Source organism: Miniopterus schreibersii (assembly GCF_964146895.1).
Source record: "Miniopterus schreibersii genome assembly, chromosome: 8".
NCBI classification, from domain to species: Eukaryota; Metazoa; Chordata; class Mammalia; order Chiroptera; family Miniopteridae; genus Miniopterus; species Miniopterus schreibersii.
Window position 1 is genome coordinate 60978635 of NC_138109.1, and position 12921 is coordinate 60991555.

General features: G+C 33.6%; 1 protein-coding gene across 2 annotated transcripts in view; it reads left to right on the plus strand.

Annotated features, from left to right (window-relative positions):
• The window catches only part of ABCD3 (ATP binding cassette subfamily D member 3), a 68281-nt gene that overhangs the window by 18503 nt on the left and 36857 nt on the right, over positions 1-12921 (plus strand). For both annotated transcript variants that reach the window (XR_013999459.1, XM_081146213.1), the window contains exons 2-4: positions 3468-3504; positions 7103-7201; positions 10926-11014. Coding sequence is in view for 1 of the 2 variants with exons in the window: in XM_081146213.1 (XP_081002339.1) it covers positions 3468-3504; positions 7103-7201; positions 10926-11014 (225 nt within the window). In the remaining variant the exon portion in view is untranslated. The remainder of the gene's footprint in view (positions 1-3467; positions 3505-7102; positions 7202-10925; positions 11015-12921) is intronic.

Genomic DNA, 12921 nt, shown 5'->3' on the forward strand with positions numbered 1-12921 from the left:
GAGGAAGTTCCTTTTTATTCCTAATTTGATGAGAGTTTTTATGATGAATAGGTATTGGATTTTTGTCAAAGGCCTTTTGTGTATCAATTGATGTGATCATACGTTTTTTTCTTTTTAGACTGTTAATATGAATTACATTGATTTTTAAAAAAATGTTAATTGGACTTTCCATTTCTTGGATAAAACCCTCCTATACATTTTATAAATAGTTGGTTTGGCTGGTCCGAGTGCAGTGGTGTCTTATAAATAGTTGGTTATAGGTTTTTTTCTCTTTTTGTAATGTTTTTGCCAAAGAAAAATGAGAAGTTTTCACAAAGCAGTTCTTGCAGCATACCAAAGTACAGAGGTTGTCTGGAGTTTGGAAAGCACTTGTGCAATTGTTCAAGCCATGAACTGAGCTTGCCCACTCTTTTTGTGGAACATCATTTTTACTTGAAAGAATGACTGAATAACTGTGGTTATTCAGCCTTGAATATTTTAGACATTTTCTTGAAAGACCTTCAAGGAAAAACAACTGGCAGTGTTTGTCACTGATATTACAATTTAAGCTTTCAGGTGAAATTTAGAATTTGGAAAACTTGTCTCTGCCACTGTGAGCTTGATAAAACTTCACAGTGCTTAAGACTTTTCTGATGAGATTGGTGGCAATATTAACAAATATAATTTTACAAAGTATTGTATAATAAAATGTATTACATTGGGAAAGTCTGCTGCATAGCTCATTGAACCAGTATTTTGCAAATGACTAAATGATGTTACAAAATTTTTCAAGGGTAAAAGGTCTGTTGAAAGTGTAGCATAGACTAATGGATTTAATTGTATCAGAGCACAAAAGCTCATTGCATTGCAACATTTTAGTATCACAGAAGAATATCCATAATTATTAAAATATTCCTGTTTTATAATACCTATCTGTATTGCAGTCGCTAGAAAGATTGCAGAATCAGATATGAGAATCCAGTTGTCTTCTATTAAGTCAGACATTAATGAGATTTGTCAAAATATAAAGCAATTCTGCCTTTTTCCCCAAACTGTTTCCTTTGTGAAAATATAGCTATTTTTATGAAATTTTATTTAGTATGTAAGGTGTCTATTTCCTTTAAATGAGTAAATAAATATTTTTTAAAATTATTGAGGTTGAATTTTCATCTGACAAATATCCCTAGATATAATCCAAATAAGTAAAAGCTTTTGGGGACCCTGAGACCACAAGGTTTGAAAGATGCTGATCTAGTATAGTGCCTAGCATATAGTAATTAGTAAACATTTTAATGATTCTTGATCATGTCACTTTTAAAACTGACCTGTCTTTTCAGGATTATATATAATTGATGTATATCTTTTCTGTGTACCTTTCTTTTATACTTTAGCAACCAAGTTTTTCCGTATCTTATCTTGGCACAGTGATTCTCTTTTCCTTGCCTCTGCTCAGGCAGGGCTGTTGGGCAAAGGGTGAGAAGGATTGCTTCAGGGAGTGCCATTCTATTTTGGAAAGTCTAGTGATTTACTGAACAAGAAGAAAATAGATTAGCAGCTCCTGACTCTGACTGAACATGACGTCACTATTGGTATAGACTGGTTATATAAATGGTCATGATTCACATAGTCACAAAATTATATTTTTAAATAGTTTCAGTTGATTGTACCATGAAATGTAACAAGACAGCTGATATTTAGTGATTGTTACAGATGTCATGGATACCTTGCCATTAGTATGCATATCAGTAATATATTTTGACCGTGTTGAATACCTTTATTTTAATCTGTTTAGCTGATAAATTGATATTTTTGGTCAGCCAAAGGGAATACACAAAAGTAGAAGACATGTCTATTTGTTGTAGCCATTTTAGTTTTGTAGGATAAAAATCAAGAAAAGGAAAATGCGGAATTTTTGTTAGACTTGAATCTGCCTACCAGTAAGTAGATCATGTTCTGGAATTAAATTAACTTCTCTCCAGTCTTTAGCATAGCATTTCAAGTGAAAAAAATATAACCCATTAAATGGGATTCTAGTATACTGCTTAATTTATCCTAGGTAATCTCTCTATGTTTATATATCTAGTATCTTCAAAATTGAGAATGTCTATGGAAAAACACTGAAAGAATTCCTTAAAAAGAGGACTTTAGAAAGTCTTATAAATGGGCTCATAATTAACTGGGCATTTGTGAAAATATATATACACACACACACACGTGTATATATATACACACATACATATAAGCAGCATTTTCTGAAACATTTTGCAATTTCATAAAAATTTAAAAACAGATTAGAAACAATAATAAACCTAAACACTTTTAAAATAAGAGCATCTACTCTTACTGAATTGCAGTTAAGTCTGGTTTTCTAGCTTTGTTCAGTGACCAGGTGTCTTATTACTGAAAATGTTTATTCTACAGATTCTTGGAGCTCAACTAGATGTTGAATAGAGGGCTGAGTAATATATGACCCCTATAATAGGCATGGAGATATGCAGATTTCCCTTCGAGAAGGTCTAGTCCAGCTGTGAGGAGTGCAGACCAGGTAACCCCTTCTGCCCACATTTAGGATCTACCTTAACTGCAGAGCCACCTTCCTAAGGCCATGACCTCCCTGGAGCAGCATGCATTTGTACACTGAGCAAGGAAGAGGTATAAAGACCTGACCATTTCAGCCAATCACAGAGCACTCTGATCCGCAGTACTTGGTGTCACAGCTTCCCACCTGGTTGGGTGAAATTTTGTTGGGCCTGCATCACAGTTTAAATTCTACCCAAACTTGCTTTCTTCTACTTCCTTTCATAGGTATTGATCCCCAGTAAACATATTGTACCCCAAACACCACCTCACCTGTACTTTGGAGAAGCCAGCCTGCTATAGCTCCTGATCTCATGGAACTAATTTATTGGGAGGAAATACATATTAAACAAGAGATTTAAAATATGATCATAGCATAGGGTGCTATGATAGTGTATATTAAAAAGAACCTAATCCTGGTCATTATATTGTTTAGGGTGGTGGCCTGGATCAGTAGTCAAGACCTAGGTTAGTGCTAGACTAACTACTTTGAGTAGCATGAAACTTGGACATACTACGTCCTCCTTTCCAAGCCAGTGTCTTCATTTGTAATATGGGAATGACACATGGTCTCACCCATGGCCAAAGCAGTTCACGTGGCCAAGTCTTGATTCAAGGATGGAGAAATAGACTTCACTTCCACATTAGAGAATTAGAAAAATAAGAGTATATGTGTATGTGTGTAAAATTTACCAGTATATTGCCTGGTAGTAGTAGTTCACATTTATTGAACATTTTTAGTAAATGATACTTAATAAGATACAGTTGTACTATTATATTTAATATATTGTATGTACGATCTGTGAAAGAAGAAACATTTGGGGAATTTGGTATATTCTTTTGATATCTTAAAACAATTTTTATGATGGGAACAGTTTGCAAATAATGCACTCTCTTTTTTTCCTTTGCAGCAAGAAAAATGGAAAACCACCGTTACAGAAAAATGAGGTAAATTTTTAAATTACCAACTCTTTGGAATTTTATGCATTTACTTATTTTGTTATATAATTTTGAATTAGGATAAAAATCATAGAATTTTAGAATTGGAGAATTTAAATATCATGTCCATGCCACTACATATTATAGGAATTCTTCCTGAAATAGGAATCCTTGATAAATGACTTCTGGTATTTACTTGAATCTGTTCATTTGTTGGAGAGTCCCTTGGAGAGTACCTAGGGTGCAAACATAGCTGTATTAGTTCTAGCCCATGATGAGATTAATCTTCCCCTTCTGGGTACTTACTGATGGACTATGCCTTTTGCAGCAATGCAGGGCAAGTCTACATTGTTTTCTCTGATAGACTCTCATGTTGTTTGAAAATACTCCGTGCTCAGCAACTCTCTCTCTTTTTATAAGTGTTTCTGACATGGTTTCTGATTCTTTTTCAATTCTCTATTCATTCCTCTGGACCTATACTTATTAGTTTCTCTAGACATTATACTTAGAATATAATGCAATTGACCAGACATGGTCCGACTAGCATGGAATATATCAGCACTCTTTCATCTCTTAATATGAGCACCATATTGCTAATAGGCAGGCAAAAATTGCTTTTACTCCTTTAACCGTAACTGCTGTTTACATTAAATGGAGAATGAGTAGAAGGAAGTAAATAATGAAGATCAGAGCAGAAATAAATGAGAGTCAAAAAAGAATACAAAAGATCAGTGAAACCAAGAGCAGATTCTTTGAAAAGATAAACAAGATTGACAAACCTTTAACCTGACTCATCAAGAAAAATAGAGAGAGGACCCAAATAATAAAATGAGAAATGAAAGAGGAGAAATAACAACTGACACCAAAGAAATACAAAGGATTATAAGAAAATATTACGAACAACTGTATGCCAGTAAATTGGACAATCTGAAAGGAATGGGTTAATTTCTAGAAACATACAATCTTCCAAACCTAAATCAGGAGGAATCAGAGATAAATAGACAGATTACAACTAGTGAAATTGAAGCAGTAATCAAAAAACCCCCAACAAACAGAAGCCCTGGATGGATGGCTTCACAGGTAAATTTTACCAAACATTCAAAGAAGAACTAACACCTACCCTCAAACTATTCCAAAAAATAGAGGAGGGGAGACTACCAAGCTCATTTTACTAGGCATTATTATCCTAATCCCAAGACCAGGTAAAGACACTACAAAAAAAGTTATAGTTCAGTATCGCTGATGAACGTAGATGCTAAAGTCCTCAACAAAATATTAGGGAACTGGACATTACATTAAAAAGATCATACACCATGATTAAGTGAGATTTATTCCGGGGATGCCAGGTTGGTACAATATCCATAAAACAACAAACATGGTACATCACATAAGCAAAATGAAGGATAAAAACCACATGATCACATCAAGAGATGCAGAAAAATACATGTGATAAAATCCAGCACCCATTTATGATAAAACTCAGCCAAGTGGGAATAGAGGGAACATGCCTCAATGTAATAAAAGCCATATATGACAAACCCACAGCCAACGACATACTCGATGGGCATAATACTACAGGTTTATGGTAAATTATAACTTTCAGGTATCATTCTGATGAACCAGTCACTTGACAGATCCCCAACAGCTATATTTGGCAGTTCACTTCTTCATTTCTTTTTTTAAATAACAGTTTTTATTGAGGTATAATTTATATGCCATAAAATCTATCCATTTAAATGTACAGTCCAGTAGTTTTAGTTGTGAGACTATCACCACTAATTTTAGAAAATTTTCATCTCCCCCAAAAGAAATACTGTACTCATTAGGAGTCATTCCTCATTATCCTCTCCTTCTGGGCCCTGTCTACCACTAACCTATTGTCTCTACTAATTTTCCTATTTTGGACATTTCATATAAATGTGGTGTTCTGTGATTGGCTTCTTTCACTTAGCATGATGTTTTCAAGTTTCATCTGTGTTATTGCACAGATCAGTACTTCATTCCTTTTTATTGATGAATAATAGTATTCCATTGTGGAGACATACCACATTTTATTTATCAGTTGAGGGAAACTTAGGTTGTTTCCATTTTGGGGCTGTTATGAATAATGCTCCCATGAACATTCATGTGCAAGTTTTTGTGTGGACATATGTTTTCATTTTTCTCGGGTATATACCTAGGAGTAGAATTGCCGGCTCATATGGTAACTCAGTTGATTTATTTGAAATAAACATTAATTTTCCCTGTAAATGTCAGGTTATTGGGTCTTTACTATTAGTTTATACTTTACGATGTCTCTACTATTATACATATTGTACAGTATGCTATTATATGTATTATACATGTTATACTATAATCTGTCTATACCGTTAGTATAATTTTGAATGTAATTCTAACCTCTAGTCTGTTAGATAGCCGGTATTATCTACAAATGTAATTGGGCCGCCTCTTTCTTTGTTAAAATTGCTGATAGTATTGACTAGGTAAGGAAGGACCAATGAGATTACTCTGTGGCATCTCTTAATCTTTTTTTTTTTTTTTTTATGGTTATGTTTTATTCAGCTGTGACTATATTCAACTGTAGCAAAATCTGGTCCTTATTTCTCCATTAAGGCCACAATAATTTTATAAGAATATCAAATTCCTTGATTACTTTTTAATTCACTTATTAATCTTTCAACAAATACTGAGTCTCTTATATACGCCTGGCATTGTTCTTGGCTCTGGGTGTATAGCAGTTTAAAAGTGAGTCCCTATCCTTGTGGAGCTTATATCGTACGGTTCCTTGCTGTGGTGGCTGAGAGCAGACATACATACGACCGGAACGGTAAAAAAGCTTTGGTGGCTGAGAGTAGACAAACGACCACAAAGGGTTAAATATCTTTAGTGCTTTTCCTCTACACTGACAATAAAGCCTAAATCCTTTCTGTGGCTTTCACCCTCTGTCCTTTACAAGCCCTTTCCTACTTTCAGCTTTCTCATTTTTGTCCCCTTTGCTCTGGCACTGCTATCATCTTGCTCCACTTTTATTTCCTCCACTGGGTTTTTCTGCTTGGTATCCCCTGTGCTTCACTACCCTCCTCCCTCCAAGGTTATCACATAGCTTCACTGTATGTCTCAGCCAAAATGTCACCTCCCCAAAAGGACCTTTCTCATCTTCCTATCTGAATCATTTATTTTCTCATGACCCTGCCTACTTGGTCTGTAACAATTTATTTATTAGTTTATTTTTATCTGCTTCTCCTGCCCTGTGAGCTGTATGAGTGAATAAACCTTGTCTGTAATTGAATTTATGAGGAAGAGAGAGTGAATTGGCAGATTGCATATTGGAAATGCTAAATGATAAATTTCGGAATCTACAGGTTCTCTGTAATTGATATCAGGGAAATTCATGTTCAAGATAAAATAAAATAAAAGCTTACTGTTTTTGGCAACATCTTATTTTCTTGAAAGCATGTTTGAATATGAAGAGCAGTACAAACCTGTATTCTCTAAATGTAATGTCATCTTGATAGTTGTTTACATTGACTGAGATGATACATGGTTCTTTAGTCTTCTTGAAGATTTGTTATAGCTATATTAAAAGCTTTTTCTTTTTAAAATGTAGAAAGAAGGAAAAAAAGAGCGAGCTGTGGTGGACAAGATGTTTTTTTCAAGGCTCTCACGGATTCTGAAAATCATGGTCCCTAGAACATTTTGTAAAGAGGTAAGTCTTATGAAATTGTAATATTAAGTGTTCAACTTTAAAGGTTACATGAAATTGGAACAATAAAATTATAAAGCTTTTGTTATACTATAGTCAAATGTTTTCTATATGGGTAATGAAGACTACTAAATTTTTGTCTTTAAATCATTGTCTGTGACGCAAGTGTCCTTGTTCAGTGCCAGTTTTAAAATAGTTTTCTCTTGTTTATGAAATATTATTATATTTTATGTAACATTCTAGAGTACTTTAGTACAGCTACCCTAAGTCTTGTTGCTCTATTATAATGTAATGAAAACAAGATTAAACTTAGGAAGACAAATCATTTTATTAAGATGTTAAGTCACATTGATATGGAATATGTTTGAGGGTTACTTTTTTATATTTGACTAAATATGTTTTATTTACTTTTAAGTTATTGAATTTATTGGCATGACATTGGTCAATAAAATTATTAAATATGTTTTTAAGATACCAGAATGATATCTGAATTTTCAGGTATTTTCGGTAAGTGAGCAGGCTATAGGAATAAAGTTTTATTATCCTTTCCTTTGCCCTTTTATCAAGATTATCTTTATTTGATAAGTATTTTTAATGGTTAAAAATAAAATAATGCTGTGTTTTCCATCTTTGATCATGTCAATATTTTCCTTTTTTACAATTAAAAATATCATCACCTTTGACTCTTCTCCTCATACCTCAGCCTTTCAGTCACTGGGATCTAACAGTTTTTCCCCTAAACATTCTTGCCTGGATGTCACAGTGTTGTTTAATTAGTCTCACTCCAAGTAATCTCCCCTTTTAATCTTTTCTGCCAAATTTATCTCTTATAATGTTTCCCATTGTTCAGATTTTAAAAAGCATTTGCCTTGTAATCTATTAACCTCAAGAAAAGAATCAGATGCTCCAAAAACATTGTGATTCCTGAGAAGGAACATTCCTCCATCACACTGGACTTGCTCTCCGCCCCCCTCATTTCCGCTTCATGTCGTGATGGTTCCATCCTTAAGAAGCTCTAAAAATAATAACATTTGTTTATTTCTGATTAGATAGAGATATGTTCTTTGAAGAAAAATTGGGAAATGCAGATTATTTTTCTTCTTGGTGCCTGTAAGCCTCCCACTCAGAGAATTTCTATCATTATTTTGGTGTACAGTCTTATGTGTGAGCACATAATAAAAATGAGATCACACTGAAACTTTTAAATCTGCTCCCTCCCTTATAGTTTAAATGTTTTTCCAAGTATCCCTGAGTTTCTCTTAAATTAGTCTCTTTCCATTTCTACAGGATTATTATAATCTAATTGGTCTTTTTGCTTTTTCTCCTTTTCCTAACTAGTCTTCTTTCTAAAACCCTAATAAAAATATTTGGCTTTTTTTTTTCCTTGTAGGGTAAATCACAACCTGACTTTGATCTTCCTTTTCACTATCATCTGCTTAGAAGATTCTTTGCTGTGTTTTAGTCAGGCTGTGTGCTGTCATGGCCTCATGTCTGTGACAACCCGGGCCCCCACCCCAACAAAAATAAATATGTTTAAAAAATAGCATAATGCTCATTATCTTCTTTGTGAAGGTTTCCCATGACTCTTCAGGCATAATTAATCATTTTCTCATTCCACAACTTACCTGACTTTGGAGAGTCCTTATTTAAAATACAGCTTCTCTGGAAAGATTTGTATATTGCCCCCCTATGAGTTAACGGCATATACTTATTTAACTGCTTAGCAGGGGTTTGCTGACTATAAAATTAATGTGAGACATTGGATAGCTCTCTGGGAGTTAGTAAGGAGGTAGAAGGGCCTAACTTGGCCAACCTCCCAGTTTTGTCTAGGTGTAGCCATGCCACAGAGTTATTTTATGAACCATTTTTGAGGGATATGAAAATTCAAGTTTAACCCCAGTTCAAGAAAATGAAATAAACTCCTGTAGAAATCACAAAAGATTGGAGGTAGAGAAAGATTAACTGATTTATGAAATAGAGAAATGAAAATACTATATACAAAGATATGGAAGTTCCTGTATATCAGACGGTGAGGGAGAGCCTAAATCAGTGCACATCTTCAATTTCTGCCACAGTCTACGAACCCATTAATAATGGGAATAGTGGTGATTCTAACAACATCCTTTGTATAAAGGTATTTCAGGGCTGTCCATAATTAAAGTTTGCCAGATTTTGCTAAAGTGAGACAAGTAAACTTGATACTTGTGTTTAAGGATGAATTAAGCCAAGAACATAAATGAAAAAATACACTATCTTGGTCTGATGTTACCTTTTATACCTCAAATGGTTAATTTAGGATTAAGACTGTATGTAGGGTCTGAATTAAAAGTTAGTATTACAGTTAAAGTGACATACAGACAACATTTATTAAAATCAATAGGTTCTTCTCTTGTCAGTGGAATACCTAACTTTGAGATGGTTTCATAGGGTAGAAAGATGGTATGTTTCTTTCCAGCAAACACTGGGGTAGCAGCTGTCACAGCTCAATCACACACTTTTTTTCACACAGTCTTTTTTCTTGTGGCTTCATTCATTTTTTCTGTGTTTATGACTCCCTGCTTTGTCTTTCGCTTAAAGGGCTATATTTTCACTACCTTCCCCTTTTTAAAAAAAGTATTTATTTTGCAAAATTTACATAAGTGTTAGGTGCAATTGCCCCTCAATTCCATAACTTTGAAATTAAGCACATTATCCAACAAATGTCCCCCTTGCCACACATCTGCGCCCCTGACTTGAGCTGTGTTACTGTCATATTCTTCCAATTTAGGTTTAAGGCCAACTTTGAATGTGTGTTGGAGGTTGGAGAGTAGATTCTTATCTTACACAGAGATACTGGATTCCTAGCCAGCCACTTAGTGTCTCATCTCTTCCCCCTTGAAAATCCAGCATTGCTTCAGTAATGTTTTCTAAACAACACTTTCAACATTTTGTTCTACCTAGAAGCTTTGAATAGTTTTATATTGTCTAAACTCTGCTGGATATGCTATACCATAATTCATACAGTTTTAATCCATTTATTTTCATGAACTCATCTTTTTTTTTTACTCATAATCATTCTTTCCTTTGTTTTTCTTGGTGTGGTTAATGTATTTCTAATGTCATAACCCTCTTTTGCTACCCTAGACCTTCCCGTCCTGTTACTTAGCACATGAAGTGATGCAAATACACCTACATTGGTCTGTTCTTCTTTTTTTTTTTTTTAGTGTAAATCTTGCCTTAATAACTAAATGGAAAGTCCTGTGAAGGCAGGGGCACTCTTAGAGATTTTCCTAACAAACTGAATCAAACTTATTCTACTTAAGTAAAATTTAATGCTTCCATATTTGTTGTTTAATTATATATTGACAGTTATTGTCATTTTTCTTTATTAGTCATATATTAAAAATACAAGACAATCACAGTACATGATGACTCAGGAAATCTAAGTTATACTGCTAATTTCTGTCATTGACCAGTTGTATGAAGGCAAGTCATTTAACCTGCTTGAGATTCACTTTTGAATTCTGGATAAGAAAGATTAAATGGTCTATAAGGCCTTTTCCATTTATATTTTAAAATTCTTTTAAAATTATATTTTAAGATTACATATAGGTAAAATATCAGCCAACTGTATTAAAGCTAGAATAAAGCCATGAATTTAGAAATCAAAAATCTTTACCAAGGTAATGTTTTTTTTTTAACTTTCTAAAATGCATTTATTTAATTTGCTATACCTGGTTTATTTTAGACAGGTTACTTGATACTTATTGCTGTTATGCTGGTGTCTCGAACATATTGTGATGTTTGGATGATTCAAAATGGGACACTCATTGAAAGGTACTTTTCTATTCACCTTCCTCCCATATGTATGAACTACTGATCTGTCTCAAATTAAACAATATCTTAATGAGCAAGAAATAGATTGTAAATTAGGTATCATTACTTAAATTATGTGTCTCTTCATTTACTTTGATATTTATTGAGTGTCTCTCATGTGCCAGGAACTCCATGATAGAGATGTACTTGTGAACTGGAGAGACCCTCTCCGTACCCAGCCCTGACAGTTTTATAGAGGATTAGAGACAAGAGGAAAATTAAAATGCTTTATTGGGGGTTTTGAAAAGTCACTAAGTTGGAGGGCTAAAATTAATGAGATTATTTAGAGGAAAATATCAAAGCATTTTAGGGAATCACATTGGGAATGTTGATTAAAAGGAAAAAAAAATTCTTAGACATTTCCTTCATTCTCCGAAGTTAGTGTTTATAGATTTTTTATTATAGTCATTTTACATATTAATTATTAATTACTGCAATTGATAATTTTGGATCTAAACACAAAAATAACATTTATCTATCGATAAAGAATTTATTCCTCATGACACCAATTTGAATGACAGAGTAAAATTTTTTTTGGAAATCTGTTTACTGGTTTGCAATATTTTATCAGAAAATGTTAAGTACTTAATCTAAGATAACTTTTGGAATGATAGTACTTAAAATTTTTAAATGCTCCCAAATTTTGAAATAAAGATTTTTCTCCCCCTCATATCCTTGATTTGCTTCTTAGAGGATTAGTAGGAAGAGGAAGAATGCTTTCTTCATGCATATGTTTTCTGACTCATCTGTCTAGGAGAATAAAGGTTATCCGCATGGGCTTAAAGCCCTAACCACATGCCTCTGAATATGGGTAAATTGTGTAGGCTCCTATATTCAACACAGGTCTCCCTGAAATCTGTGGTCAGTCCTGGGCTTCTTAGTTTTAATCAAGTAATATATGAACAGCTTAAAATGCTATGTGAACATAGCTTAACATCAGATAGCCTTGCAGGAGTTAGTCACAAATATATCAATCCTGTGCACCATTCCTCCCACTCATAACTGTCATTCCTAGAGCCAGTCATTTTCTGTTCTTTTTTATGTTTCATCTCTTATTTTATCTCTGGACTTCAGTGTGACATACTTGTGTTACTGTTTCTAGATCTTTCAGTTTTAGAGAGTATGTATTTATTTCCTACTTTGGAAGATGAGAATTAGCTCTTCACACTGTTACCCATGCCCATGCTCATCTTCTCAATGTTGTTATATTGCAATATTTTATTAAATGAATTTATTGTTTACATGATTTTAACTATTGTTTATGGGCCAAGCCACATGTCATATTTTCGGTAGTTTCTTTTATATACAACTTTTTGTTTTTCCTGGCATTTAGAAATTGCAAAGTTTTGTGTGCTTTAGGTTTTTGCCTGCTTCTTACTAATTCAACTCAAGCTTATTGACAACACTGTAAAATCTTCTCAGTATTGTAATATGGTCAAACACACCAAATAATCTATTGATTTTATTTCTCTATTACTACCCACCCTGTGCTTCTTGTTAATTTCCTGCCTTCCTGCTCTAATCAGGATTGATTGCATTTTAGGCCCACTAAATAGCAATCATGTTTGAATATGCTTTTATCATGATTTTGGGAGTGTCTTTCATGTTTCTCTCCTGCATTAAATAATCTGTTTTCTGGATCTTTTGTTTTCCTCTTCCTCAGTTTACATTCTCATTTTGGCAGATGCAGTCTTTTTCTTAGAAAGGGTATAAGGAAAGAAATTTTTGAGACCTTTTAGATATGATAAAATCTTTTACTCTAACACTTGTTGGTAAAATATAGCTATATTTATACATTCCAAGCTGGAAATTACTTTTTGTCAGAATTTGGAAAGCATCACCCTATTGTCTTTTATAGAACTGACTAG